Source organism: Aspergillus fischeri, genomic scaffold (assembly GCF_000149645.3).
Source record: "Aspergillus fischeri NRRL 181 1099437636264 genomic scaffold, whole genome shotgun sequence".
Taxonomy (NCBI): domain Eukaryota; kingdom Fungi; phylum Ascomycota; class Eurotiomycetes; order Eurotiales; family Aspergillaceae; genus Aspergillus; species Aspergillus fischeri.
The window spans coordinates 905,569-932,396 of record NW_001509762.1 but is presented as its reverse complement, the minus strand read 5'-3'; the positions used below and the strand labels follow the sequence as shown (position 1 = coordinate 932,396).

General features: G+C 49.7%; 9 protein-coding genes across 9 annotated transcripts; 6 read left to right on the top strand and 3 right to left on the bottom strand.

Annotated features, from left to right (window-relative positions):
• Positions 1–522: 522 nt before the first annotated feature.
• On the bottom strand, positions 523–2,133 carry NFIA_075610 (phosphoinositide binding protein ATG18; the record flags this gene model as incomplete). Its single annotated transcript, XM_001259527.1, has 5 exons — positions 523–571; positions 630–1,503; positions 1,559–1,718; positions 1,861–2,015; positions 2,082–2,133. The coding sequence occupies 5 exons, from the start codon at positions 2,131–2,133 to the stop codon at positions 523–525; spliced, it is 1,290 nt and encodes a 429-aa protein (XP_001259528.1).
• A 594-nt stretch (positions 2,134–2,727) lies between these two features.
• Positions 2,728–6,121, top strand: NFIA_075600 (tRNA methyltransferase PPM2; the record flags this gene model as incomplete). The annotated part of the gene is made up of 5 exons (XM_001259526.1): positions 2,728–2,802; positions 2,857–3,074; positions 3,157–3,521; positions 3,575–5,259; positions 5,312–6,121. The coding sequence occupies 5 exons, from the start codon at positions 2,728–2,730 to the stop codon at positions 6,119–6,121; spliced, it is 3,153 nt and encodes a 1,050-aa protein (XP_001259527.1).
• A 2,561-nt stretch (positions 6,122–8,682) lies between these two features.
• pps1 (tyrosine/serine/threonine protein phosphatase PPS1) lies at positions 8,683–10,542 on the top strand (the record flags this gene model as incomplete). The annotated part of the gene is made up of 3 exons (XM_001259525.1): positions 8,683–9,427; positions 9,490–9,576; positions 9,629–10,542. 3 exons carry the CDS (start codon positions 8,683–8,685, stop codon positions 10,540–10,542), a joined length of 1,746 nt encoding a protein of 581 aa, XP_001259526.1.
• A 1,142-nt stretch (positions 10,543–11,684) lies between these two features.
• Positions 11,685–14,128, bottom strand: NFIA_075580 (mismatch repair ATPase MLH1; the record flags this gene model as incomplete). Its single annotated transcript, XM_001259524.1, has 4 exons — positions 11,685–13,421; positions 13,470–13,736; positions 13,793–13,972; positions 14,033–14,128. The coding sequence occupies 4 exons, from the start codon at positions 14,126–14,128 to the stop codon at positions 11,685–11,687; spliced, it is 2,280 nt and encodes a 759-aa protein (XP_001259525.1).
• Positions 14,129–14,534: 406 nt separating this feature from the next.
• NFIA_075570 (uncharacterized protein) lies at positions 14,535–16,699 on the top strand (the record flags this gene model as incomplete). The annotated part of the gene is made up of 3 exons (XM_001259523.1): positions 14,535–15,156; positions 15,216–15,467; positions 15,534–16,699. 3 exons carry the CDS (start codon positions 14,535–14,537, stop codon positions 16,697–16,699), a joined length of 2,040 nt encoding a protein of 679 aa, XP_001259524.1.
• A 559-nt stretch (positions 16,700–17,258) lies between these two features.
• NFIA_075560 (proteasome regulatory particle base subunit RPN1) lies at positions 17,259–20,271 on the top strand (the record flags this gene model as incomplete). The annotated part of the gene is made up of 5 exons (XM_001259522.1): positions 17,259–17,406; positions 17,498–17,562; positions 17,631–17,795; positions 17,862–20,171; positions 20,242–20,271. The coding sequence occupies 5 exons, from the start codon at positions 17,259–17,261 to the stop codon at positions 20,269–20,271; spliced, it is 2,718 nt and encodes a 905-aa protein (XP_001259523.1).
• An 832-nt stretch (positions 20,272–21,103) lies between these two features.
• On the top strand, positions 21,104–22,228 carry NFIA_075550 (protein kinase RIO2; the record flags this gene model as incomplete). The annotated part of the gene is made up of 1 exon (XM_001259521.1): positions 21,104–22,228. The coding sequence occupies one exon, from the start codon at positions 21,104–21,106 to the stop codon at positions 22,226–22,228; it is 1,125 nt and encodes a 374-aa protein (XP_001259522.1).
• A 317-nt stretch (positions 22,229–22,545) lies between these two features.
• NFIA_075540 (mitochondrial 54S ribosomal protein uL23m) lies at positions 22,546–23,329 on the top strand (the record flags this gene model as incomplete). The annotated part of the gene is made up of 3 exons (XM_001259520.1): positions 22,546–22,634; positions 22,733–23,023; positions 23,095–23,329. The coding sequence occupies 3 exons, from the start codon at positions 22,546–22,548 to the stop codon at positions 23,327–23,329; spliced, it is 615 nt and encodes a 204-aa protein (XP_001259521.1).
• Positions 23,330–23,762: 433 nt separating this feature from the next.
• Positions 23,763–26,691, bottom strand: NFIA_075530 (putative LON domain serine protease; the record flags this gene model as incomplete). The annotated part of the gene is made up of 3 exons (XM_001259519.1): positions 23,763–23,850; positions 23,916–26,154; positions 26,220–26,691. The coding sequence occupies 3 exons, from the start codon at positions 26,689–26,691 to the stop codon at positions 23,763–23,765; spliced, it is 2,799 nt and encodes a 932-aa protein (XP_001259520.1).
• Positions 26,692–26,828: the final 137 nt, after the last annotated feature.

Sequence of the window (26,828 nt, the reverse complement as noted above, 5' to 3'; positions counted from 1 at the left end):
AGGAACTCATTTTTTGAACCCTCAGTGTGAATCTGTATTATTGGGAAAAATGGTCGACTAATCTTTCCGGAGATAATTTTCATTCTCAGCACCGCCCTATGTCATGTGACTTCTATACAAGGTACTCAAATGGTCGACCGTTTAGGTATCGTTGGATGTATACACTGAGCCACATTATTGAGGAGAATCACGCAGGTGTTGCTTTCCGAGTGTATGAGTCACCTACGGGAGTCATAACTATCGACTGCTCCAAGTGGGAAGCCCGACTTGAGCTGAATTGGACTATATCATGTAGTGAGGTGCATGAAATCATCGGTAAAGTATCTAAGGGCTAAAAGTGTGTCATAAACCGGGATTGTTCCTTTATTGGCGCAAGGCTTTCAGTGTATCTGACGCCAAAAAGAGAAAGAGAAAGAAGAGCACAGAGTGACAGCCGCCGCTTGAAAATCAATGTATAAAAACCAATGTATAGAGAAATAGAGATGAAGTGCCGCTAAAAGAGTGGTATCAAATGAATGAGATTCAGTAATCCGTTACAGAGTATCCCAGCCGATCGTTCGACTCAAGCACCCTGTAGCAGGAGTTAATATCACGTTCGAAGTCTGAAATGTCTGGACGGGTAAACTCACGAGTACTGTTTTGTCAGCGTACCTTCGCCGCCTTTCGAGAGATCGATGCTGAAGACATAAAAGTTACCATCGCTGGTAACCACCATGACCTGGGGTGTGTTGCTACTCATAGCAACCACGCTGCGGAGAGGGCCATTGTTCACGCTGCCACCAGAAGTTTGGTTTGGCTTTGGTAGTTTGAACCAAGCAAAATCACGGGTCGGCTCCCACATTTCGCTGACTCCTTTCGGAAGGTAACCCCCCACTTTGGCAGCCACAGTACTGCCAACGTTTTGCGAGGTCCGTCTAATCATACCCATCAGAGTTCCATTATGTTTCCGGGCGGGGAAATCTGATGAGCCCACGTCTCCCGTCAGGTCGCCGCGGTCAGGAGAATAACCGGAGGAGCTTTGACTGAGGGACCTGTCACGGCCCACAGGAGAGGAAGGGGAGGCGTCTGGAGATGATGTTGGATGGCTCAACTTGAAAAGGTGTATTGTCTCTGTAGAAGAGGAGACGCAGAGCAGGGTCGATGTGGTATTGAACGACATGCTGAAAATCCTCGATGGCATCGAACCGCGTCTGAATTGGTATAGCTTGTGGCCGTCAGGAACGGAGAAGACGCGGATTATGGTTCCCTTGTCAGAAGCGGTGGCCAGCAGAGTGCCATCACTGTTGAGCGTGATGCAAGCCAGCGGAGATCGGTGAGCTTCAATGACATTTATGGCTTCCAGTTTTAAAGTATCGAATATCAGAACTTCTCCGCTTGTCGGCGATACATGAGTACTTCCCGGAGGAGTATGAGACGGCGGATTGAACGAAGAAGGCGGCGCCTTTTGTGGAAGAGGGTATGCGAGGTAACAATTGTCAGAGGACGGTGATAGCGCACAGATCGCTGTCTGGTATTAGAAAACGCTCGACTAAAGGCAAGAGCGGATTACATCGCTTACCGTTGGGGTTGGGCGACGTCTGGATGGTGTAGAGCAGTTTCATCGTCTGAATGTCGTAAAGGTAGATCTGATCTTCAAGGACAATCACGAGTCGTTTCCGATTCAATTTGACCGCCAGCACGGTCGTGGGGAAGGTTAATTCGCATATCGTAGATTGGCGCTATATGAGGCAAATAGCCAAGCAGAAAGCGTCAACATATGCCGAAAAGCAGAAGCGCAATCAACAGCATGATTGTCTCTTTGTGTCTATCGGGAAACAAAGAGTTCAAGAATGTACAGTTGTCCAGTGATGAACTACGAACCTTAGTATTAGTGATTTGAAGACGACGCGGTGAGAGGATGAGCGCAACAAGAGATGTCGAGAACAACATCTCGATGATGGCAATATTTCCCTCTTTCGTCTCATAACTCTTCGCGAAAGGGTCCGTCGTGAATATGCGAAAACCCTTCGAGGTGGCTGATGGAGGGAATACAGAGCCTTAGAGCGTGCGCATGCGCCTGAAGAGTTCCAAGGGGCGCTTACCAACAGCCAGATAGCTGTAGTCTTGGTTGAAGGTCACGAAGTTCATTGCCATCTTGACCCCGGTAGGCTACCAACCCGCCTGATATGTCCTTTTGATCGATCTGATATCCCTCTTGTATACTCTGATAGTCACCGGCGACACTAGAACAGACAGACTACCCCGCTGAATCACGCTCCGAAATTGTATATGAGGATGGAGGAGGGGCAAAATAGAACAGCAGATCAACGGGGTCTCATAGCAGATCGGGTTCGTCACAAACAGCTCCGGGTTTGCATTTCGGGTCTCTCAGGAGACACTGGCACAGTTGATCTCATACACAGACGTAAAAGCAGACTTCCTTCAAAAAGCTGTGGACACTGTCGTCATATCAAACCAGAGCGGTGTCTTTGGAACTTGGCAGGAAACTAGCTCTCATTCGCGGAGGATCGCGGGGGATCGCCTGAACTGCTTTCACTGCCGCGGTTCGCTGTACAATTGGGCGAAACGCGCTAAGCGAGCATTGGGCGCTTGGGCCACATCTTGCTCCGCAATATGGTAAATTTTTTGGTCTCAAGGCCCCCTCCATGGCTGAACAGTGATCCCACAATTTACTGATTGTGACTTTTGTTTTCTTTCTTTTGCCCTTCGTTGGTCGCTGAATCCACCATGGGGGCTGCAAAGAAACCAGCTACGGCTGGAGTCAGCACCAAGGCCGAACGAGAAGCCGATCTAGTGATGGGAGTAAGTCGTTCTGAAGCCGACTCCGCGCACATACCACTGACTTCTTCTACGTAGACTAATAATAGCAGCATTGTGTCCAAACGGAGCGTCGAATTACTATACTACCCCAAGCCCCATTTCTTCAGATATTTCGTGAAGAAACCCCCGAGACGATCGCCTTTGATCAATCGTGGATACTGGCTTCGCATGCATGCTATGGCGGAGTCGGTTCGGCGGTTCATGAAGCAGCCGTCGGATAAACCCAAATTCGTATTGAATCTTGGATGTGGATTGTAAGTCGTAGAACTACCGCTGTGCCGGTCGGACGGAGGGGAAATGTCCGCGTGAGTCGTATGCTAAGTTGGTCTATCGTAGTGATCCATTACCGTTCATACTCCTGAGTACCGATAGCTCTTTGTGTAGTACGACGAGGTTCGTGGATATCGACTACGAAAAGCTGATGGTCAATAAGAAGACGGCCATTCGCAGGACAGACGAGATTACCCGGCTTCTTGAGAATGTAGAATTTCTCTCGGATGAAAGTCCAATCCAGATCCGCAGCGAGCAATACTTGGCGATTGGTTGTGATCTGAAGAACCTCAAGAAGCTAGATGATGTGCTGAAGACAGAGGTTCTCCCGTCTGAATGCTCTATTCTGTTCCTGGCAGAGGTCTCCCTGACCTATATGGATGTCAAGTCTGCCAATGCTGTGTTGGACTGGGCCTCAAAGCTCAACAATGGTTAATACCGCCAATCTACCACATCATTGCCATCAAGCTAACAAGGTATTCAGATTCTCAGTTCTGTATATTAGAACAGTTCTTCCCTGACGGACCCAATCATCCTTTTGCTTCAACAATGATGAAGCACTTCAACAAACTCGGAGCGCCCTTGTACTCAATCCACGAGTATCCTTCACTGAGTGAGCAGGAACAGCGATTTAGAAATGCCGGCTGGGCACATGCGCAGGCTAGAAGTCTCTGGGATCTCTGGTCAGACAAGGAATTTGTCGGAAGTTCTCTACGAGCATGGCTCGATACAGTCGAACCGTTCGATGAGTGGGAAGAGTTTGCACTCTTTGCCTCGCACTACTTCTTGCTCGTCGCTTCTACGAAACCACATACCTTGGTTCAGGAGTCACAGAAGCCGCCCGCATTTACTAAGGAGCCCGATGTATCCTCACAATATGTGCTGCTTGCGGGTAACGACCCGAGAGGCGGGCAGAGGAGGTTCGGGGCCCTCATCCCGGACAGTGAAACTTCTATGGGTCACCACTCAGGTTTAGGCCGCCAGACTCGCGATGTGTCGACAGATCTCTACAGCAAGTGCAAGGGTATGACTACCTCGCAACTTCCATTCCCTCCACGAGAGGTCTCTGCTCGAATGTGTCACACGGTGACTAGCCTGAGCGGTGGTGACTGCTTGCTCGTCGGTGGGAGAGCGTCACCAGCGAACGCATTTCAAGATTGCTGGTTGCGACAGGGAAAGCAGTGGCAGTCCACCCAGAGTCTCCCAGCTCCTCGCTTCAGACACAGCGCGGTCAAAATTACCCTTGAGACAGTTTCGGACTCGGTCCTTGTGTACGGCGGGAAATCTAGGGATGGGTCTATCTTTGACACGTGGTTGTTATGGCAGACAAACAGCAACGGTTGGCAGGAAGTTGAGATACAAGGTGCAAGACCTACTGCTCGATTCGGGGCCTGTCTAGAGAGCATCAACCAGACCACAGGCGTCTTGTTCGGAGGGATTGGCTCCGACGGAATCATCATTGGAGACTTTTGGATATGGAAGATACGCCATCGCAGTGACGGTACTGTATTTCTGGAGTTGACCGATCATACCGAGCACCTGCAACAAACACCTCTGAGTCAGTACATCCACCGATTTGGATCCACAGTCACACGGACTTCTTGGGGCATGGTCATAGTCGGTGGAATTATTCCTCGACAGATTGTCCCATATGAATGTGAAATCATGTTGCTTGATGTAGGAGAGCTCCTCAAATGCGTCGAAAACGAGTCGTCCTGGGGCCACAAAATTCTGTCTGCGATAGGACTCGGGGCTAAATTGCAGGGCCCTAGACCGTTGCTTGTCGGTCATGTGGCCTGTGCGATGGACCCAGACCAGGTTTTGATACTGGGAGGTGGCGCAGTTTGCTTCTCGTTCGGCACATTCTGGACGGAAGGGAGCTGGGTTCTGAAGCCGGCCGGCTCTACAGCCCAGAACGATTGGACTCTTGTTCCTGAAGCTACGCATACTCCGAAACCAGTCGCATCTCCCAAGGTTCCACAAATCGCAGGCTGCAACACTGCTTCGAAACTCTCATCGATTCGTCGTATACGAGTCGACACCTCCGAGCAATTCCAGCAGATCTTGGCCGATGGCAAGCCGGTGATCATTGAGGGGTCAGACATTGGACCTTGCACCGAGCTCTGGACGAAGGAATATTTGACAGATGCTGTGGGAAGCGATCGCAAGGTAAGACGGAGTCGAGACAATTCGGGACCCGCATCTAAGGATTCGTAAATAGGTCGTGGTTCATGAGAGTCAGTCAGAAAACATGAATTTCCAGGCGAAGAATTTCTCCTATGTGACCAAGACTTTCGGGGACTTCTTGGACGAGGTTCATGCGGGTGGTCGCCAGTATCTCCGAAGCATTTCCGCTGAACAACCATCCAAGCTTCCTGCCAACCTTGCCGCGGATTTCCCTGGTCTAAACGATGACTTTAAACTCCCCCAGGCACTCTCATTGGTGACAGAAAATGCCCACAGCTCTCCGTTAAGAATTTCGGGACCGGTTACTATGTGGCTTCATTACGATGTAAGTCCAATTACCAAACAAGAGGGATGGAAGCTCAGAGTGGCTGATCGCTATGCGCAGGTGATGGCGAATGTCTTATGCCAAATCCGAGGGGAGAGGAGATTGGTACTCTTCCCTCCCACTGACGTGCAATACTTGCAAGTGCCACCAGGAGCCTCTAGCTCTACCATCGATATTTTCCATAATATCAAGGACGGCTCTGTCGTCTCAATCCCACACACGTCGCCGCAAGAAGCTGTGCTGAACAGTGGCGATATTTTATTCATCCCACCGATGTGGCTGCATACTGCTTCTCCAACTGGCGGGGTCAGTGTCGCAGTCAATGTATTCTTCCGCAGCCTGCCCAAAGGATATGCTGCTGGTCGAGACGTCTACGGCAACCGTGACCTGCAGGCCTATGAGAAAGCCAGAACTGACATTCAGAAGATGGTGAGGTCTTTTGACGGTCTCCCATCTGACATATCTCGCTTCTATCTGCTGAGGCTCGCGCAAGAACTGAAAGACAGCGCCGGAGTATAATTGGGGCCAAGTGTTCGCGACATTGAGAAATAGTTGCGTGATGAATTGCGCGTGGACAAGTCTAGTTGTCCATTTGATGTCTTATACTAGCTCTTCAAGCTACAAACGAAATCACGTTCCGCGCACTAGCTCGTCATACAACCAGCAGATCGCAGCGGAGCACTACTGCATTTTCAATACAAACTTGCCGGTGCTGGTCGTCTGGCTTTATCCGCATGTCGCTTGTTTTTCAGTGGGTATGGTATAGCCATCTCGAGAATTGTTCCCCGATAAGATTAACATGATAGGGTTGCGAACTTCTAACGGTGCTAGGTTGGGACCAAAGGCAGCATCATAACTTTCTACCCGAGGAGGTCAAGCTAGCGAGTGGAAACAACGTAGAGTTGCACGAGCCAGACAAGCATAATGCTCTGTGTTCAACTCCTCGCTTGTCAGACGAAACCCGACAACCATAGTTGACAATTCTGCATTATAAAAAGACGATGAACTGTGCTGCCGAAAGGCTGTCCTAATGTTGTGTCCTGTCCATCCATCCACGTAGCACATGTAAGCTAGACCGGGATTGAAGTCTCCGAGTGGGGTAAACCCAGAGTTCTTGCGTTGTATATCGGATTGTTGAACAGCAAACACTCAGCTCAGGCGTTTAGAACGAGATCGCGTGGCACTGACGCTCTTGTTCCAGAATATTGCAGGCTACAGAACGTACATATTGCGCAAGCGAACTGCAGGTTCCAAAGCTGAAGCTTTAATCAGACCGTTAGAAGAAGTAAGCAGGGGACGGAAACTATGGTAATCCGGCACACGGCACTCGAGAACCTCGGACGCAGGTGCGATTGCACTATCGTCTAACGGCAGCCCAGCAGGGAATAATCCTGGCCATTACCTTATCGTTGTGAAACTTTCTGGCAGCACCTAGCAAACCTGGTAACTATGTCCGAGAGGACAGAGAACTCGAGATTTTGTCGTCATAGTTTCCGTCGCAATGGACGTTCCTCAGGTTGTGGCCATCCACACTCTAGAACCATGGCGTCCGAGTTGCGATCATCCACGAGTGACTGAAGATACAACGATGCATAATAATGTGAAGGGAATACGGGAATCGCGCCGACTCCAATCAAAAGTCCGGCATCCGATAACAGAGTTTCTGGTGGCCATGCAGGAGGGTCGACAATTAGGTTCCAAACCTCCCTCTGGCAGGTTGCACAGATGTTGGTTGGACCACACTTAGTGCTTCCGGGGGGGAAAAAGCGCTCCTGATGCCCCTATTGGATGTTACCCAAGAACTGTTGGCGTCAAGGATGCCGTGAGAGTTTGGAAATGGTGGGGGGCACAGAAAAGGCCGGGGCTGGACGCCATTCGATTCAGTGAGAAGTCTCAGGTTGATAGTATAGAATGTTATTTCACAGCATCAATAATAGAGAGAGTCGGCGCTGGTGTAAGCAAGATGGATGTCATTTTCTGGCTGCAAGCGGCAAGTCAGCCTTATGGGAGAGGAGAAAGTCGCCCAACGTAGAATATGGTACTCCCGTAGATACTTGGTGATACGGGGTTTGCTCAGAGACGCTCCTCCAACAACGTTAGTTTTGACCATATATTTGAGCTCAAAGTCACCAGAAAACAGGGTTAAATCATCAAGAGCCATCAGTAGTGCAGTCGCATGCAGTCTTACTCCGTAAGGGCAACGATCGAATAATAGACTGGTGATTGACGTTGGAGGGGAGAGCAACACCCACTGTGGAAGCACGAGCCATCCGCAGTTAATCCACAGGGAATTGCTAGTGCGAGACTACTGTACACTAGATCACGGATACTACCCCTCCCCACCCCCATACTTTGGGCGTACAAAACCAAGACACCAGGCAATGACTCTCTGGCTATGGTTTAATCTATTTTCATTCTTGAAAATGCAGTAGACAGCGGTAGATTCAACTCATCTTCTATATGCCAGCTCATCCTACAACTGTTCAACATCTTCTTCGGTATCTTCTCATATAATTATTGTTACCATTGCACCCGCCAAGGACGTGACACCCAGTTCCTGCTTCTCCCTTATCAGCGGGTCCGTCGCATTGCTATCTACTGAGTGGGGATACAGTAACTACTGGGGAATCCTTCTCACCACCACGCCATCGTATCCACGCGACTCGACAATACTTTGGATTCAATTATCAGTATTCCTTCCTCGCTATTATTATTGTTGTCTTTGATACGGTCAAATTTGCCCTTCAGAGTGTAGTAATTAAGGACCGGGTATGCTTTAGGTCGCTTCTCTTCGTTTGTTTCCACCCCTTCCCGAGCAGCGCAGGACGCAAGTCACCTTGCGTTTATGTCTATTTCTTCAATTGTCTCGTCTTTACGTCAGATGATCTGCTAACAAGTCTCTCACACAGGCATCATTCATCCATTCCTTACCATCCACATAAGTTGGGAATTTGGTCGCGAAAGTTGTGCAGCAGATGTACTATTAATCGCCCGCGACCGTGCGTCTTTGTATCGATTCCACTGATTGAAACATACTTTGGACTTGTATATACACTCGAACTGCACAGCTGTCATTGAATATGGCTACGGTGTTGGTACAGCAGCAAACGCTGCGACATGCCACCCCTCCGCCAGCGGGAATCTCCTCATCCCTGAATCTCACCAGAACCCCGTCGCCGGTGCCAAACAAACATTTACCTGTGTGTCCGTCGGGAACTTCGACAGCAGCTTCGCAGACTGTTGTGCAATCGGCCAAAGACGATAAGAAGGTCACGTCGCTTCTCTATCCTCCCGACACGTTCTCGCGTGTGACCAATTCACCGCCGATATACTCGATCGACATTGTAACCTTAGCCGCTGCCTTGGATTATTGGGCTTCTCAACCCTTGCCAGACCCCAGCCAGGTATTTCCTTGGCTCCATGGACTTCACCCGGAAAATCATCTACAACTGGGCTTTTTCACAAACCGGAGACGTTCTCTTCGCCGGACTCCCCAATGTTGGAGAGGCATCACGATCGTTAAAGTCGGTGGTGATCTTAGTACATCCAGACTCAAAGGCGCAGTGTCTCCCAGTGAGATTCTTGCACCGTCCGGCTGGGATTTCATCCCAAGTGATCCCAAGGAGGGATTCTCTGTTCGCAATTTTCAGATACAAGCCGCAAAGTTGGCTACTCTATCAGACATTGTTGTTTACGGCCAAGACGGTGTCAATAGAAAGCAACTCTTAGAAGTTGCTGAGAAAATTGCCACCGCACAGTACCGTTGGAGAAATAAGAATGACCCAGATGGCTTACTCCCATCCTACCATACATTCATCCTCTCAAGTCAGTTCCTTCTCGGCTTGGTAACTGCAATGTACCGCAAAACGCAGCTAACGAACGTATAGGTGAATTCTCTGAAATTGAACGCCGTTGTCCGCGCTTGGTTGCTATCAACTCTCAAGGCCAACTCACCGGCCAAGTTGTCGATTTCTGTAAGCCCTTCTTGAGTTTTTCTTTGGAGGGATAGGTCTAACACATCCCCAGTTCACTGGGAGCGGCTGGAAATGTGCGAGATGACCAAAGCTTCTGAGATTTCTAAGAATGTCTGGCAAGGGCCGACGCCAGATTACATATTGCGATCCGGATCAGGCGACTCCGCGCATGTCGAAGATTTTGACCTTTTGATTGAGACAAGTGATCTTGCCAGCATCCCTGGCCCTCGATATCTGGCTAAACTCAATAGGCAGCTGGATGACGACGACAGTCCTCTGCGGCTAGAATTCCCGTCTTCCGGGTCGCTTGTCGTCCCATCCGCTGAAACAAGAGAGATAGACGACCTCGTAAGCACTATACGATGGATCTATTATCTAGCGAACCCAGAAGAGCCGGAATCCCCAACAGATGTTGATGGAGATATTGCCATGACGTCTCTTCGACGGAAGCCTCGCAGAATTCTTATCCACTGTCCAGACGGCTATACTGAAGCTTCACTATTGGTCATCGCTTACTTGATGTTCGCTGAAGGTATACCGGCTCATGAGGCATGGCTGCGACTTCACTGCGACAGGAAGCGTAATTTCTTCGCATACCCGTCTGATGTCACTTTTCTGAGCAGCATTCAGACAAGACTCTTGCATGAGAGTCCTGCGACGCACTCGGAGAGTCTCTCCAGCGTTCCAGATCCGCCATGGTTCCGGTACTGCGATGGATCACTTCCGAGTCGAATTCTCCCATATATGTATCTTGGCAATTTGGGCCACGCCAACAATCCTGAAATGCTCTGGGCTCTCGGAATTCGGCGCATTCTGAGCATTGGAGAGTCAGTCTCTTGGAGAGATTTTGACATTGCTCGGATGGGCCCAGAGAACGTGATGCATATAACTCAGGTTCAAGACAATGGGATAGACCCATTGACTCAGGAATTCGACCGATGCTTGGAATTCATCAGTGAGTTCTGATTGGTTCCCTTGAATGTTTTTGATAAGGCTCACCAGTCAATTCTTCCAGGGAAAGGGAAGCAGGATGGAGCAGCCACGTTGGTCCATTGCCGAGTTGGAGTCTCTCGATCAGCCACAATCTGTATTGCCGAAGTGATGGCTTCTCTCAACCTATCATTCCCGAGAGCATAGTAAGTCACGCTCTAGCCTGGTCGTGAAAAAGGGGATTGTTACAAGGACAGACCTTTGTTGACTTTTACCTCTTTAGCTGCTTCGTTCGTGCCCGAAGACTCAATGTCATCATTCAGCCTCATCTGCGTTTTGTGTAAGCACTCCTACAGCTCGAGTCACTCAGCAGAAGCAACCCCCCGGTCCATTTCACAGTATGATCGCATCACTGGCTAACAGGATTCCTCAGATATGAGCTTCTTAAGTGGGAAGAGCAGCTACTGCAGAGACGCAATAAGACCATCAAAAGAGAACTCGAATGGGCCTCAATAGCCAGGGAAATTGCATTGATGAACAAGCCATACTCGAGATAGTTGCAACACGACATACACCTGATGCCGACCCGCAAGTGCGGCATCCTTTGACCTGCGCGAACAGTTGTCCATCTCCGTCAGGGTCTGCTTCTAGGCATATTCCTTACCAGAATTTTGAGATGTTCTGATAGTGATGAAGATTTACGCTTTGATGACAAATTTAAACGGACTGCATGAGATGAATGGGAATATGGTGAGATAAGCGACGGATTTCTTTAATTGTTCTGGCGTTCTTGGGGTTTGAAGTGACGAAGCCATGAGTTTCCTGTCAATACACGATACGTGTGTCATTGTTCTTTTTTCTTGCCTCTATTTAGCAGGCACACCGGATTCTTGCATGACTGCCTTGTCTTCAAGACTGTTTATTCTACATACCAAGCTTTGCGCCTTGGGCGTTGATCATCTAATTCTTTTAATTTCTTTTCCCGTCACTTGTATCTTTATCTAGTTGCCTCGTCGATGCACAAACTCAAGCTTTTTTGACCCAATTGGATCACGTTCCAATAATGAGATTTTGGCTGCAGAGGGTATCATCCGGAAGATTGCGTCTGAATCTGCCCAAGATGGGCTCCATAAGCTCTTGAGAAGGCGTTAGATATCTGTTGTATTTCAGGTCTAGCGTTAACACCTCTCAAAAACACGGTATAGACCTTTGAGATCCGCCACTTCAACCACGCCGCGGAGAAGCCGTGTGGTAGCAACCAGACGAGCCCGCAGCGCTGGGAAAACAACATGCTCCAGCATCCGAGCTATCTGCAATCGACGGTGCCTCAAAGCCGCATCTTCCTGCTGCTCTTCCGACGACTCTGGATTTTCCTTGTGGTCTGAAGCATTTGACCCTTCAGGCGGCGGAGGAGGCAGTTGTTCTGGCGTGTAGAAAGCCGCAAGCTCTCTCAGGAACGTACGGAAGCATTCTTCTTCGCTTGTCCAGTCGACGTACGGGCCAAGCCTTAGCAGGAAACGTGGCAATTTACCCAATGACGGGAGATAGCCTTTGAGTAAGAGGGGAATTGTGAGAAGGTCGCCCTCTGCGGAGATCTGAAGAGAGAAGTACTCGTTCAACATCTCTCGTCTGTCGATGAGCGTTTTTGCGACTATGTCCGGTGCATTGGCAAAGATCTCACTTTCCTCTGCCGTGCTTGTTTGCTCAGGCTGTGTTGTCTGTTGGCTCGAGACGGGGCCCGCGGCAGCGAGATGTGCTTCTTGCTCCGCGTCTGCTCCAATTCGAAGCAGATCCACCAGCTTCGGCGCTGGGTCGAGTTTGATGATTCCGAAATTGCCGAAATCCGTGAGACCGATCTGGTAAAAAAACTCACTACATACCATACCGTAATCAACTAGGTAGAGCTTCACTCCTGACTGTATAGCGGCGATGCGCCGTCGTTCGTCGACCAACCCCACGTATGTATGCGATGCGATCATCTCTGTTAGATTGTTGTGCATGGTAGACCGGACGGCGGCGCGGAGATTCTTGACTGACGTCAGGGCAATACGAAGAGGTTCCCTTTCTGTAGTCTCGTACCGCAATCCCTCGTCAACTACTTTAGAAGGGTCGGGCTCCGCCTCAGGACCGGAGGGCGTTTGTTGTATCGCAGGAGGTAACATCGATGTGATTTTGCGGACTCTGGAATCCGTACGCACGAGGCTATGCTCATATGGCTTCTTCGTTGGCGCAGGTGTTCTAGGAACTTGGCCGTCGCCTTCAATTGACGGACCAGCGGCCGGATTGTTGCGATTCAACGGCTCGATTGTTGTGACACCAGGAAGAAGTGTTTGCGTAAGAAAGGTCCGGCTGGAATCCACTCGGGCCAGTTTGGATCTTATTTCATCGCAGATACATTCGATAATCTCGTCCTCATTAAGGAAGTTTACCTCGCGTTTTGTTGGGTGCACGTTCACGTCAACGCGTTGTGGCTCAATTTCCAGGTCAATATACACAAAGGGGTGTCCGCCCTTTGGCAGAAAACTTGAATACGTTTGCTCCACTGCGCGTTTTATCGCAGTAGACTCGACAGAGCGGTGGTTGATGAAAAGGAGGATGGTTGTCCGCTTGACATGGTAGTTTGCGTTCGTGACCAAGCCCGAGGAGCGAAAACCGAGCTTTGAATCCTCAATTTGAAATTCAACAAGTTCATTGGCGACTGCACTACCGTGAATCTGGCGAATTCGATCCACAGTGTTCGCTGCCGCAGGTGTTGAGATGCCAGCACCAGACTCGCCGTGTTTTCGACATGAGAACGCTATCCCAGAGCAGTGAACGGCGTACCGACCGACAACATCGAGGATTTTGGCGTACTCTTCGCTTGCAGATCGAAAGGCTCGACGTCTAGTAGGAACATTATAGAATAGATCCTCAACCTGCTCCAGTCAGGGGTGTGCTTGGTCATTAGAGTTAACTCAACTCACTGTTATCTGCGTGCCACCACGGCCCGCTGTAGCTTTCGGGGCGGCGCTCTGTCCAGGTTTAGGAGGGACGAGTTTCCCATCACTATAGTGAGCTCTCCATGCACAGCTAGAACCAGCCGTTTTGGTAGTGACTGTGAGATGAGCGATATGGCTGATACTAGCGAGTGCTTCGCCTCGGAAACCATAAGTTCCGATGGAAGAGAGATCTTCGAATTGCTTCAGTTTGGAGGTCGTAAATCTCTCGCACAGGATGGGGAGGTCATCCCGCTGCGCGCCAGCGTTAGTAACCCCTGGATGATCTGGATGTCTTAAGGGATGCTCACGTCAATGCCATGCCCGTTGTCGGTGATTTGTAGTAGTTTGAGGCCGCCATCTTTGACTAAAACCTCAATAGAGGTAGAGCCAGCATCGACTGCATTCTCTATAAGCTCTTTCAGGGCATGCATAGGGGCTACAATAATCTCCCCGGCAGCGATTTTGTTCACCACATCGGGATCAAGAGGCTTTCATTCTCGATCAGTCGAACGATTCAATAGTCTGCTGGCTGGGTCGAGTGGACTGACTCTGATTCTTTTAGGCTTCGGGGTCGCATCTGTGTCTTCAGCAGGGCGCTTAGTGCCTCGCAATCCAGAGGCATCCACATCCATCGCGGGATCCATGATGTACGAAACGACTATGCTGATATTCTTCAAGGCACCAAGCTTGTTGCGTTTCAATGGTTTCGGTCTACAAACGGCAACATGGCCTGATTCTAAAGATGCGGTCAAATAATCCGTCAATATAGCAAATCTGAATAAATTGTATAGCCATCAAGTTCTTCGAATGATAACACCTGATGACTGTGGTCAAAATAGCCAGTTATGGGCGTTGATTGAAGACACTTTAGTATGGCTTGCGGAGATCGCGTGGTGGAGAATCCGCTCCAACCAACAGCGGAATCTCCAACGCCCACAAGCAGCTATCAATTGTGTTCTTATCACGACAACAACGCGACCATCTTTCCTCCTCCAATGCACTTCTCGAATTCCGAAGCTCCTTCGGAGCTATCTCTCATATGTGCACAGTATGCTACCATCGAAACGGCCGTATTTGGCTGATGAAGAGCTCGGAAAGAAGGACGACGACCACCGACCTCGCAATGGCAGAAAGCCGCTCTCGCGAGCAAAGCAATGGAGAGCGCCTCGACCACGCCGGTTCCTAATAGGAATTATCATCCTCTACTTAGTATACTTGTTTTTTAAGAATATGCCTACAGATGTACCTCCCGCAGTCGAACGATTCAACCCAGAGTTCGCGCAAGCACGGCAGGGCAGTGGAAAGTCATTGCCGCCTGCAATGCCTTCGCCAGTTACTCCTGCAAATGGGCCCCCTCCGCGTCCAGATTCTCAGACAAATATTAAGGAAGATTTTTACTACGAAGGCGAAATCAGATTCAAATCTTTAGCGAGGACCTTGCAACGTTTCTGGAAGCCGCCCAGTCGCCATGGCAGCTCCATTAGTCGTGCCGTTGTGTTTGCTGGCTCAAACCTGCGGAGCGTTTCCGATCTTCTGCCTCTCGCTTGCCGAATGGCCGATCAGAAGATAAATGAAGTGCATTTTGTGCTGATGGGAAGAGATGATGTGTCCATCGAAGGCATACAGCGTGTTAATGGCATAAAGGAAGTCGACTGTCCGATTGTCTGGCATGGTGTGTTTACTCTGGACCCGATTCATCAGCCCGGTGTGCTGACACTCTTGTCATTACAGATAGTCGACCTGACTATGCTCAATGGTCTACTGAGAGTCGCATGGAGAGAGCTGTGACGGCTGGTTTAGACTACGTCCATGTTTATACCCGCGCGCAGGTTCTCATTACCCAAGGGGACTCTTGGGAGGATCGCTTTTTCACAGAAGGCGTTCGAAGGAAGATTAGCAAGTCTGAGCTAACGCACATCGCAATACCGACTGCTGCGAGGAATATCATGTGGATGTCGATGTTGGATAGCGATGCTCTCAAAGGTGATCTTACCACTGCGTGGCATTTTCTTCAACGTGCGAATGTGTGACTGACTTCTTGCTCAAAAGTATGGAATGACGTTCATGTTGAGATCCTCATGCAAGCACCTTCCGGGTCATCTGGTTCCTTGATCCGCTTAATTCGATCCTTGGAAGCGGCGGATTACCTCGGGTCGACTCCCAGCCTGACTATTGAGCTGCCTCCTCGCGTTGATCCGCAGCTCCTACACTTCCTGCAAAAATTGAAGTGGCCTCCTCAGACTTCAAGCACAGTCACTCTTCGCCGCCGTATACAGCCAGATTACTTGACTCCAGTCGAAGCTTCTTTAAGAACCGTGGAAGCTTTCTATCCTAGAAACCCTAACGTAACGCATGTGCTCTTGTTGGCCCCAGAGGCTGAGCTAGCGCCTTCGTTCTACCATTTTTTGAAGTATACTATGTTGAAATATAAACATTCAGCTCAAACCCAGCGCGCCACTTGCAAATTACTGGGAATTTCGCTCGAGCTTCCCTCATCACGACCCACAGATAACGAGCCTTTCACACCACCGAAATTTGAGAAAGAAATTCAGAAATCACAGCAGCTAGGTGGCGAGCCGCTTCCTGTCTTTTTATGGCAGGCTCCAAACAATCATGCGGCCTTGTATTTCGGCGATGGATGGGCTGACCTCCATTCTTTCCTCACCAACCGCCTCGCTCTACACCAGCCCACGTCTGAGAAGTCTACGGACGAGAAATCTATCTCAAAACGATATCCTGCTGTAATGGAGTATCTGCTCGAGCTAATTCGAGCTCGGGGTTATTACCTGCTCTACCCAACGTTCCCCGACCGAGGCACTGTTACTCTTGCAACAGTTCATAGCGAGCTGTCTCAACCACCTGAAGAATTTCTACACGACGGTCAAGCAGACTCAACTACGGCATTTGGGTCATCCATTAACCAATTGTCTGCGGAAAAACAATTGGACCAGGCATCAACGTTAATGCCGCTTCTTGAGCGCTTCTCTCTCTCTTTGCCGGACCTGAGCAGTTTGCCCCTGTTGTCATACCGTGGTGAGGAAATGTCAGACCTAATGTACTCGCAAGACACCGAGGAATACGCGAAGAAGTTCGCTATCCGTTATGGCGGCTGTCGAGACAGTGACTTAACAGATGGCTCGACTTTGACGAGATTGTTCTGTCTGCATGAGCGAGCGGACGGAGAAGAGAGCATATATCATATGAACTATGTTTAATTATCCTATGATCGACTTTAGTACCGACAAAATTCATTTGGATAGTTGGAATCGTGTAGTCTACTTATACCCAGTGTTCCTATTGAGTTCGAAATCTCTAGTTTAGAATCCAGCATTGACATCATGTTTCCTCCACTACTAAGCGGATGAGTATCACACCACGACAATGCGTGCATACACATGCCCCTTTTCCCTAGGCTATGGACATTGGCATATTCAAGCTTACCAATGTCATAAAAACACCCAAATCAACCTGTTTGCCATAATCTAATATCGTTCCTGAAAGCGAATGCATATCTCGGCGGTGAAGTAGCCTTACATAAGCGGGAGGAAGCTCCACTGTAGCGCAACGCCCAAGCGGCGATGAGCGTGAGCTCTCTTGCTTTCCATCAACAAGCTCCGGATTCGCTCTCTGCTCCATCCACCAGTGTGCAGAGATCTCATTAAACGCTGTCTGCTGCTGTATCCGAGATTATAGGCAGCTTTCACAGACCTTTCCATCCTACCTTCTTACCTTCCTCACCCAAACCGAGACCAACTCGCCAGGTACCCGTCAGAAATGGCGAAAGAAGGCGAGAGGTCAGCTCCCGCCGACAAGGGCAAGGGCAAGGTTGATGATGTGAAAGATCTGCCTGGAGCGAAGAAGACACAGAATGACGAGAAGACACAAGCGAATGGGAAAAAGAAGGAGGAGGAGTCGAAGGAAGGTATGTCATAATCTACCCTTATAACCACGTGGCTGCTGTCCCGAATGGCGTTTTTGCTACAACAGAAGGGTTAACGCTGGGGTTATCTTAGAGGAACTCAGCGAAGAAGATCAGCAGCTGAAGAGCGAACTTGAGATGCTCGTCGAGAGATTAAAGGTATAAGATCGAGCTGAGATCTGAATTTGTTGGCCGATGACGTTAACCCATGTGTCTTTCTTCATCAGGAACCGGATACGTCGCTCTATGCTCCTGCCTTAGATGCGATCAAGAATTTCATAAAGACCTCGACTTCTTCTATGACCGCTGTCCCCAAACCCCTCAAATTTCTCAGACCGCACTACGATGAGCTGACAGAGCTCTACGAGAAGTGGTCGGCAGGCGCTGTCAAGGTTGGTTAACCTCCAAATTCTCGTCTGGGTTGAAGCTTTTTCCTGATACAATGGTTTCTGATTTAGGACTCGCTGGCGGATATGCTGTCTGTTCTCGGGATGACGTACGGGGACGAGGAGAAGCTCGAGACGCTGAAATATCGCCTTCTCACCAAGGCAGAAGATCTCGGCTCGTGGGGTCACGAATATATTAGGCATCTGGCTCTGGAGATTGGCCAAGAGTACCAAAACAGGTTGAACGCAGAGAAAGATGTACAGGACCTGATCGATCTCTCATTGTCGCTTGTCCCCTACTTCCTGAGTCATAATGCCGAAGCCGATGCTGTTGACCTCCTTAGTGAGCTGGAAATCATTGAGGAGATTCCCCGCTTTCTCGACGAGAACACCTACTCCAGAGTCTGTCTGTATATGGTCAGCATGGTTAACCTGCTCACCTATCCTGAAGATCAGCAGTTCCTCCGGACGGCACACGAGATCTATGTCCGCTACAAGGAGCTCACAAAAGCAATTGTACTTGCCATTCGACTAAACGACACGGATCTTATCAAGAGTGACATCAATGCTACTTCTGATCCAGTGCTCAAGAACCAAATGGCTTTCCTGGTCGCCAGACAGCAGATTTGGCTGGATATGCCTGAAGAGGAGGAGAACACATCCTTCATGGACTGTCTTAACAACACATCGATCTCAAAGCATTTCAAATCTCTGGGCAAAGAGCTTGATATCCTTGAACCCAAGAATCCAGAGGACATTTACAAGACACACCTGGAAAGCAGCCGAGGCGCTGGTTTGACAAATGTTGACTCTGCGAGACATAATTTGGCAAGCGCGTTTGTGAACGCTTTTGTCAATGCTGGTTTTGGTAAAGACAACCTCATGCTAGGAGAGGATGACAAGGGAAGTTGGATCTGGAAGACAAAGGACGATGGCATGTTATCGACAACGGCTTCTTTCGGCATGCTCTTGTCGAAGGACACCGACTCTGGCTTGGACAGAATTGATAAGTTTACCTATGCCACCGAGGAGCAAATCAAGGCCGGTGCTTTGCTGGGCACAGGTATGATCGGTTCCGGCGTACGACTAGAGGCGGACCCCGTTCTGGCTCTCTTGGGTGATCCCGAAGTTTGGCAAGAAAAGAGCGTACCGGTCAGAGTTGCTGCCATCATGGGTCTTGGTTTGGCCTACGCTGGCTCCAATAAGGAGGAGCTCCTGGAAATCCTGCTTCCCGTCGTTGAAGATGTCTCCCTGGATATGCAGCTCTCGGCAATGGCGGCTGTCTCATTAGGTCTTATTTTCGTTGGCTCTTCGAATCACCAAGTCAGCGAAGCCATTGCTACGACTTTGATGGACGAGGAGCGACAGAAGCATCTGAAAGATAAATGGACCCGCTTCATGGCTCTTGGTTTGGCCCTACTGTACTTCGGCCGCCAGGAAGAGGTCGACGTCATTCTCGACATTCTGAAGGCCGTCGATCACCCAATGGCCAAGCCGACCTCCGTTCTTGCTTCTGTCTGTGCCTGGGCAGGAACTGGAACGGTGTTGAAGCTGCAGGAGCTTCTCCACATTTGCAATGACCTTATTGAAGAGAATGATGAGAAGAAAGGAGATGAACTTGTCCAATCCTACGCTGTCTTAGGCCTCTCCCTCATCGCTATGGGCGAGGAAGTCGGACAGGACATGATTCTCAGACAGTTCGGTCATCTTATGCACTATGGTGCCAGCAACATCCGAAAGGCGGTCCCACTTGCAATGGGTCTGATTAGCCCCAGCAACCCGCAGATGAAGGTCTACGATACACTGTCGCGGTACAGCCACGACAATGACAATGATGTCGCCATCAACGCGATCTTCGCCATGGGTCTCTGTGGAGCGGGTACCAACAATGCCCGTCTTGCGCAGTTGCTGAGGCAATTGGCAAGCTACTACCACCGTGACCAAAACTCATTATTCATGGTCCGCATCGCTCAGGGTCTTCTTCACATGGGTAAGGGCACGATGACCCTGAACCCGTTCCACACCGACCGCCAGGTTCTTTCCCGTGTAGCAGCCGCTGGCCTACTCACTGTCGTTGTATCTTTGATCGACGCCAAACAATTCATTCTTGCCGAACATCACTACCTCCTCTACTTCCTTATCACCGCCATGTACCCACGATTCCTCGTTACGCTAGACGAGGACCTCCAACCACTCACCGTAAACGTACGTGTGGGTCAGGCTGTGGATGTGGTTGGCCAAGCTGGTCGTCCCAAGACGATCACCGGCTGGCAAACACAGAGCACACCTGTTCTTCTGTCCTACGGTGAAAGAGCAGAGCTGGAAGATGAGCAATACATTCCCCTTAGTAGCACCCTTGAAGGCCTTGTGATCTTACGAAAGGTAAGTTTCTCGGATGATACTTCCGTTTGAATTTCTGTGTTCTTCCTGATAACTAACTGGCATGATTTAGAACCCTGATTGGCAAGAAAATTCCGCTTGATCGAAACGATGGTTCGTAACGCTTCTTTTGCAAGATGGGCTGGGTGCAGGGGGCAATCATATAGCGACCGATGAGGTTGGATTTAATGTATTTGAAACCGAATCGACAAATAACATGCCACGATCTAGTTCTAGACTATAAGCGACTCCGTGGTTCCGGATGTAACTGAATATGTAACTGGGTCTCGAGGAGGCGGATCGTATGCAATTATAGATGAATCCGAGAGCAGCAGAACGCGAATAACGTTCTTTCACGGATTGCGCGATTTACATCAGGTGTGGCACCAATGAAAAGAAATACTATGATTTCCTCTATACGTATTTGGAGACCTTTGTTGACAATCGACTCAGACTATCGCGATGTCAATGGTGCCTTGTAAAGGACTATACCAAAGGAGGCGCTCAAATAGGAAAGTAGGGCTTAGGGTTTCAAGCATGTAACTTTTTCCCGCCATGACATCCGCAACAACGAGACGATAGAGGGACTGCTCGAACAATTCCTTTCTTTCACCTTCATAAGATCGCTTGTATCGCTCGCCACGGACAAGAATGAAGCTCGATCCCAAAGCGATTCGGTACCTCACTTCCGAGGATTTCCGCGTTCTCACTGCGGTATGCCTGTCATTTGCCCCGCCTTTGGTGCTTCTCATCACAGCTCGTTGTCTGACAGCTAACAAGAGCTCTCCATAGGTGGAAACTGGAAGTAGAAACCATGAAGTAGTACCGACGCCCTTGATCGTACAGCTCTCAGGGCTCCGGGGCGGCAGTGGAGTCCATCGGTCTATCTCCAACCTGGCTAAGACTAATTTGATCGCGAAAGTGAAGAATGCGAAATGTACAGTTATTCGCACCTTGCTAGTGATGTACTTTGGATGAATGTCTTTGCTAATTTTATCCTGCATTCAGACGATGGCTACCGGCTCACTTACGGAGGTCTCGACTACCTGGCGCTGAACGCTCACCAGAAGCAGAAATGCATCTACTCCGTCGGAAACCAGATCGGTGTCGGGAAAGAGTCAGATATCGTCGTCGTCGCCAACAGTAAAGGAACACAATGCATCTTGAAGATCCATCGCCTGGGCCGCATTTCCTTCCGAACAGTCAAGACCAACAGAGACTATCTGCGCAATCGCAGTACAGGTTCATGGATGTACATGTCGCGATTGGCTGCGATGAAGGAGTTCGCTTTTATGAAGGCTCTTCGAGAGAACGGTTTCTCAGTACCCGAACCTATTTCGCAGAACAGACACACGATCGTCATGAGCCTGATCGACGCATTCCCGCTACGACAGATCTCGAGAGTTCCCAAGCCTGCGTTACTGTATTCGGAGCTTATGGGTACGATCATGGAGCTTGCTCGGTTTGGCCTTATTCACGGTGACTACAACGAGTTCAATATCTTGATCAAAGAAGAAGAGGATCCCGATGCGAAGGGAAAGGCTCCTGCTGATGCGGACAACGATGAGAATATCCGGCTGGTTCCGGTCATTATCGATTTTCCGCAGATGGTGTCAATCGACCATCCAAACGCAGAGATGTATTTCGACCGCGACGTGAATTGCATCAAGCGCTATTTCCAACGAAAGTTCCATTTCGTCAGCGATGAGCCAGGGCCTTTCTTCGCGGACGCGAAGAAGCAGCTCTTGAAGAATCCTGGGAAGCGGTTGGACGTGGAGGTAGAAGCGTCTGGTTTCTCGAGGAAGATGGCCCGCGAGCTGGAAGCCTACATGAAGGAGGTCGGCGCAAATGGGGATGGGGACGAGCCGGGAGAAGATGATGAAGACAGGGACGAGGAGGACGAACAGTCAGGATCGGAATCACAGGAGGAGGACGAGCATGGCGACAACTATCAGGAACGAGCGTCTGATTCTGCAACTGACGAGATTAGTGAGAGTTCTCGGAAATTGGGAGAACTGCATGTATCAGAGGCTTCTGAAGGGCGGCAGCCCTCAGCATGATAAGGAAAAAGTCAATCAACCTTAATGATGTTAATGAGTACATTATTTGATACTCTGGTTCTAACTTTAATTTTGTAAAAATTTCATGCGAAGTACACATAAAATGCTGTACTGTCCTATACTTCTTTGTGAACTCATGCGCTTATCGCAGCACTTTTTACGGTAGGCGGTGCGGCCACACGTGCATTTTTCCAAAAGTTCCGCCGAGTTGAGAGGATCCGGCAATCGATCACGAATCCTACTCATATACCCACCACTATTACTCTTCTATCGGGTTTCCAATTTTCACAATTGAGGCCTGGATATAGAGATTCAAGATGGTGCGCAAGTTCTCGAAATTCCCCAAGAAGCCCGCAGACTGGGTGCCCCCTTCGGCGCCGCTGTCGATGCGGAAGCAGGTATTTCTGTAAGTTCACCAAGGCTGATCCAAACATCAATGAGCCTTCTGTGACTCCTCGCTTTGGAAACTCTGTTTCACTGTGCTAACAATATATCGCAATGTAGACCTAACTTCACAATCGCCCTCATACGCACACCCTTCCTTCCCCCGCGATATGCCACATTCTACGTGCCCTTGAATTTCAACAAGCTCGATATGCGCGACTACCTGCAGCGCTTATACGGCGTCGGTGTCCTCCGCATCCGCAGTTACGTCGAGCAACAGAAAGTGACCCGCCTGCGGCCCCTGGGCAAGTTCGGATACGGCCGTCTGAGGAGACCGATGTCGAAGAAGAAGATGACAGTGGAAATGAAAGAGCCCTTTGTGTGGCCCGAGGCGCCGACGGATATGTCACCGTATGTCTACCCTTCTTGCCTTTTTTTTCATGGATTGGCGGTGTGGGGTGTACTAATGTGCTTTGAAACAGATGGGAGAAGGATCAGTACTTCAATGCGGAGAAGTACCAGGAAGAAATTCAGCGCTCGCAACGACCCGACGCTGCCATGGAGCCCAACAAGGCCGAGCGCGAAGAATACGCAAAGGAGGCGAAGCAGCTGCTGGACGGCACGAAGACCTGGAGACCGACTTGGCAGGCGTTGGGACTCAATTATGACCGGTCGATATTCAAAGCAGCCAAGGATTCGGCTTCGACAAGTTCATAGATGGCCTTCTTTTTCCTTTCTGCTTCATTCGTTCTGGGGATAGAAAAGCGGAATCTTGCTTCTTTTTTTGTGGCATTTTCCTTTCCCTGATCCCGTTCTCTTTTTACATGTTGATTAACTTTGTACCATATGTCGAAATTTCTTCTGACTATAAATACGATATTCAGGGGCCCGTAGTTTTTACCGGAAAGACTCCAATTTGGGCATATGAAGTTAATGATGGGCGGAATAGGAAGAAGTAGAATCAAGATGGCCATTAACTAGGCGATATGAGACGCTATGCTAGAGTGATTGGGGTTGAATGCGCTAATACAAGAAAAGAGTGACATGGTGATATGAGCCAAAACGGTTAATGGTCAGCGCAAGCAATGAAGAGGAATGCAGAAAGTATGAGTAGAATTCAGAGCAATGAAGTTCAAGTCGAAGAAGACCTCTACAGCCGGCTTTCAACAAAGTTCATGTGGTGTTGTCCTGGCCAATGGGCGTCAGGCCAGACCTGGCGAATAGCTTCCCAAATATGCCTGTGGTGCAATATATGTCAGTAATCAAATATGCTGTTTCAATGTGAGGATCAATCATGTCTTACCTGACATAGACAATCTGCAAGCCATCATGGACCTCTTGCGGTACATCCTTGACATCCTTCCGGTTCTGCTCGGGTAGGAGGACAGTCTTGACACCGGCGCGCAGTGCTCCAATCAATTTCTCTTTGATACCTCCAACAGGCATCACCCGTCCCCGCAGGGAGACTTCACCAGTCATTGCAATCTGGGGAGGCACAGCTTTGCCCGTGAAAAGGGAGATCAACCCGATTGTGTGAGCAAGTCCAGCAGAGGGACCATCCTTGGGGATAGCTCCTGCTGGGCAGTGGACATGCAAGCTTCGGTTCTTCATGATGTCCTCGTTGGGGTCATGTGTAAGACCGAGCTCAAAAGAATGAGCTTTGACCCAGGTCAAGGCGACTTCCACACTTTCCTTCAGAACATCGCCAAGCTTGCCTGTAAGTTGAACACGACCGTTGCCAGGCATGTCCGCAACCTCAATGAACAAGATACTACCCTGGCCCCCAGTCGAGTACGCGACAAGACCGGTTACGACCCCTGGCCGACCATGCTTCTCGGCAATCTCTTCGTCAAAACGCTCAATTCCGAGAATTTCTTCCAAGTCGCTAAGGGCAACCACAGGGTTGTACGTATCCAACCTGCCATTATCAACCGCATCTGCATATTGAACAGCCTTGTGTCGACAAATTGAGCCCAACTCGCGCTCAAGGTTCCGCACACCCGACTCTCTTGTGTAAGAGGTAATGACTTTGTCAACGACCTCGTCAGAAAGAACGACTTGGCCCTCGGACAAACCATTGGCTCTGATCTGCTTTGGAATCAGGTGCCTCTTGGCGATATGTCTCTTCTCAACAGTCGTGTAACCGGATAGAGTGATTGTCTCCATGCGATCGAGTAGCGGCGCGGGTATGGTGTCAAGAGAATTGGCAGTGGCTATGAAGAGAACCTTGCTCAGGTCGATTGGGATGTTGATGTAATGATCGACGAATGTGTAGTTCTGCTCAGGATCCAGGACCTCCAGCATTGCTGCGGATGGATCTCCTTGAAAATTGGCCCCGCCCACTTTATCGATTTCATCAAGAAGGAATACAGGATTGGCAACCCCAACCTTTTTGAGACCGTTCACGATTAGGCCTGGCATAGCAGCGACGTAGGTTCTCCGGTGGCCTCGAATTTCAGCCTCGTCCCTCACGCCACCAAGAGAAATCCTGTGGAACTTGCGTCCGAGAGACGTGGCCACGGATCTTGCCAAACTCGTCTTGCCAGTACCAGGTGGGCCAACGAGCAGCAGGATCGGAGACTTATCAGCCATACGTCTTGACTGAAGCAGATTCAATTTTGCTTCAAGGGAGACTCTGTCTGACTCGGACAAAGCAGGCACGTCCTTCTCGACAGGCGCTTCATTGGCAGCATCAAGTTCCTTGGTGAGTGCAGCAATTTGCCGCTCAACATCTTGGTTGGTTGACTGCTTTAGTCGCAAGACAGCCAAGTATTCAAGCAGTCTCTTCTTGATCGTCTCAAGGCCGTAATGGTCCTCATCCAACTGCTTCCTTGCTCTCTTCAGCGTTTCAGGCCCTAGTTTGTCCTCAGTGACCTTGGTCCAGGGAATATCGGCGATGTTTTCGAGATATGTTCGGCAGACGCCATATTCGGCGTTTGCCGGGTTCATCTTTCGAAGACGTCTCAGTTCCTTGTCAGCAACCTTACGAGCCTCGGGACTGAGCTCTGCCTCCTGGAGTCTCTTTTGCAGCTCGTCGACTTCGTTTATCTCCTTTTCGTCCTCATTGTTCCGTCCGCCTGCGGCTCCAGGGGGGGTCAAGCCCGTCAAGCCGGCCATGGCTCGCCTCGCCAACAACTCACGATCTCGAGGATCAATCTGACTGATATCAAACGGAGAATTTGGTGGGAATGACGAGGTGGAGATCGCAGTAACTTTGACGCTATTCTTGATTCCTTGGACCTGTCGGCCCAATAGCTCGACGACTCTTTCCAACCTAGTCCTCAGAGCAAAAGAAGCCAATACACGAAGTTTCTCCTCGAACGTAGGATCAGCTACATCTGCCATAAAGTCGGCCAGATTGCCTGCCTGCGATAAATCGGTCTTAGCAATGTACACCTCGAATTTACGAGCGACAAGCGGCGACAGGCGTGTGCCAGTCGAAGGTAGTAGAGACGACAGTCGTAGGAGGGTTATGAGTTCGCGAGATAGTTGTCTCAGCTGCTGGAACAACTCAGCGGTTTCTGCATCGTTGGAAATGGCATCTATGGGCCTGTATTAGCTGCGATGAAGAACATATCCTTAACAGCAAACGAATTTGTGCACCAACCTCGTTCATTGTGTAGAACCACCTCTGCCTCGAAAAAGGGCCTCTCCCTCAAGATGTGTTTGATGGTGAAACGTTGAACACCTTGGACCACGAGGAACGGCTCTGCATAGGCACGTCTTTGCACCCCTATCACTTTGCCGACCGTGCCATACCGGAAGAGATCCTCTTTTCTTGCCTGACCTGCATCTATAGCATCAAATTCCTCCTTCTTAGCACCACCCAAACTTCCGTCATCGATCAGCTGCTGGCCGTCGTTGCTTAGCAACGGCGAACTCAAAGGTACGCAACCGAATGTGATAGTGTTCCCATCTCGCTTTTCCAGATTTGTCTGATCGAGAAGAGCCGAGAGAAGGTTGGCAAGATCAGGGCGATTCGACACCGGTATGCGTAGAGTGACGCCAGGGAGCAATACGGAGCCTTTGGGTAAAGGCACTAAAGCTAACTTCGTCGCTCTGCCGTTATTGGAACCCATTTTCGGCCTCCCAGATCCGAAAGACACAGCTTGTGTCAATATCAAACAGAGCTATTAGTATAAGAGCAAGAGGATAGAGCGTTTGTCTGAAGCCAGTCAATTAACATAAATGGGCTATAGGGTGTCGGACGATCAGT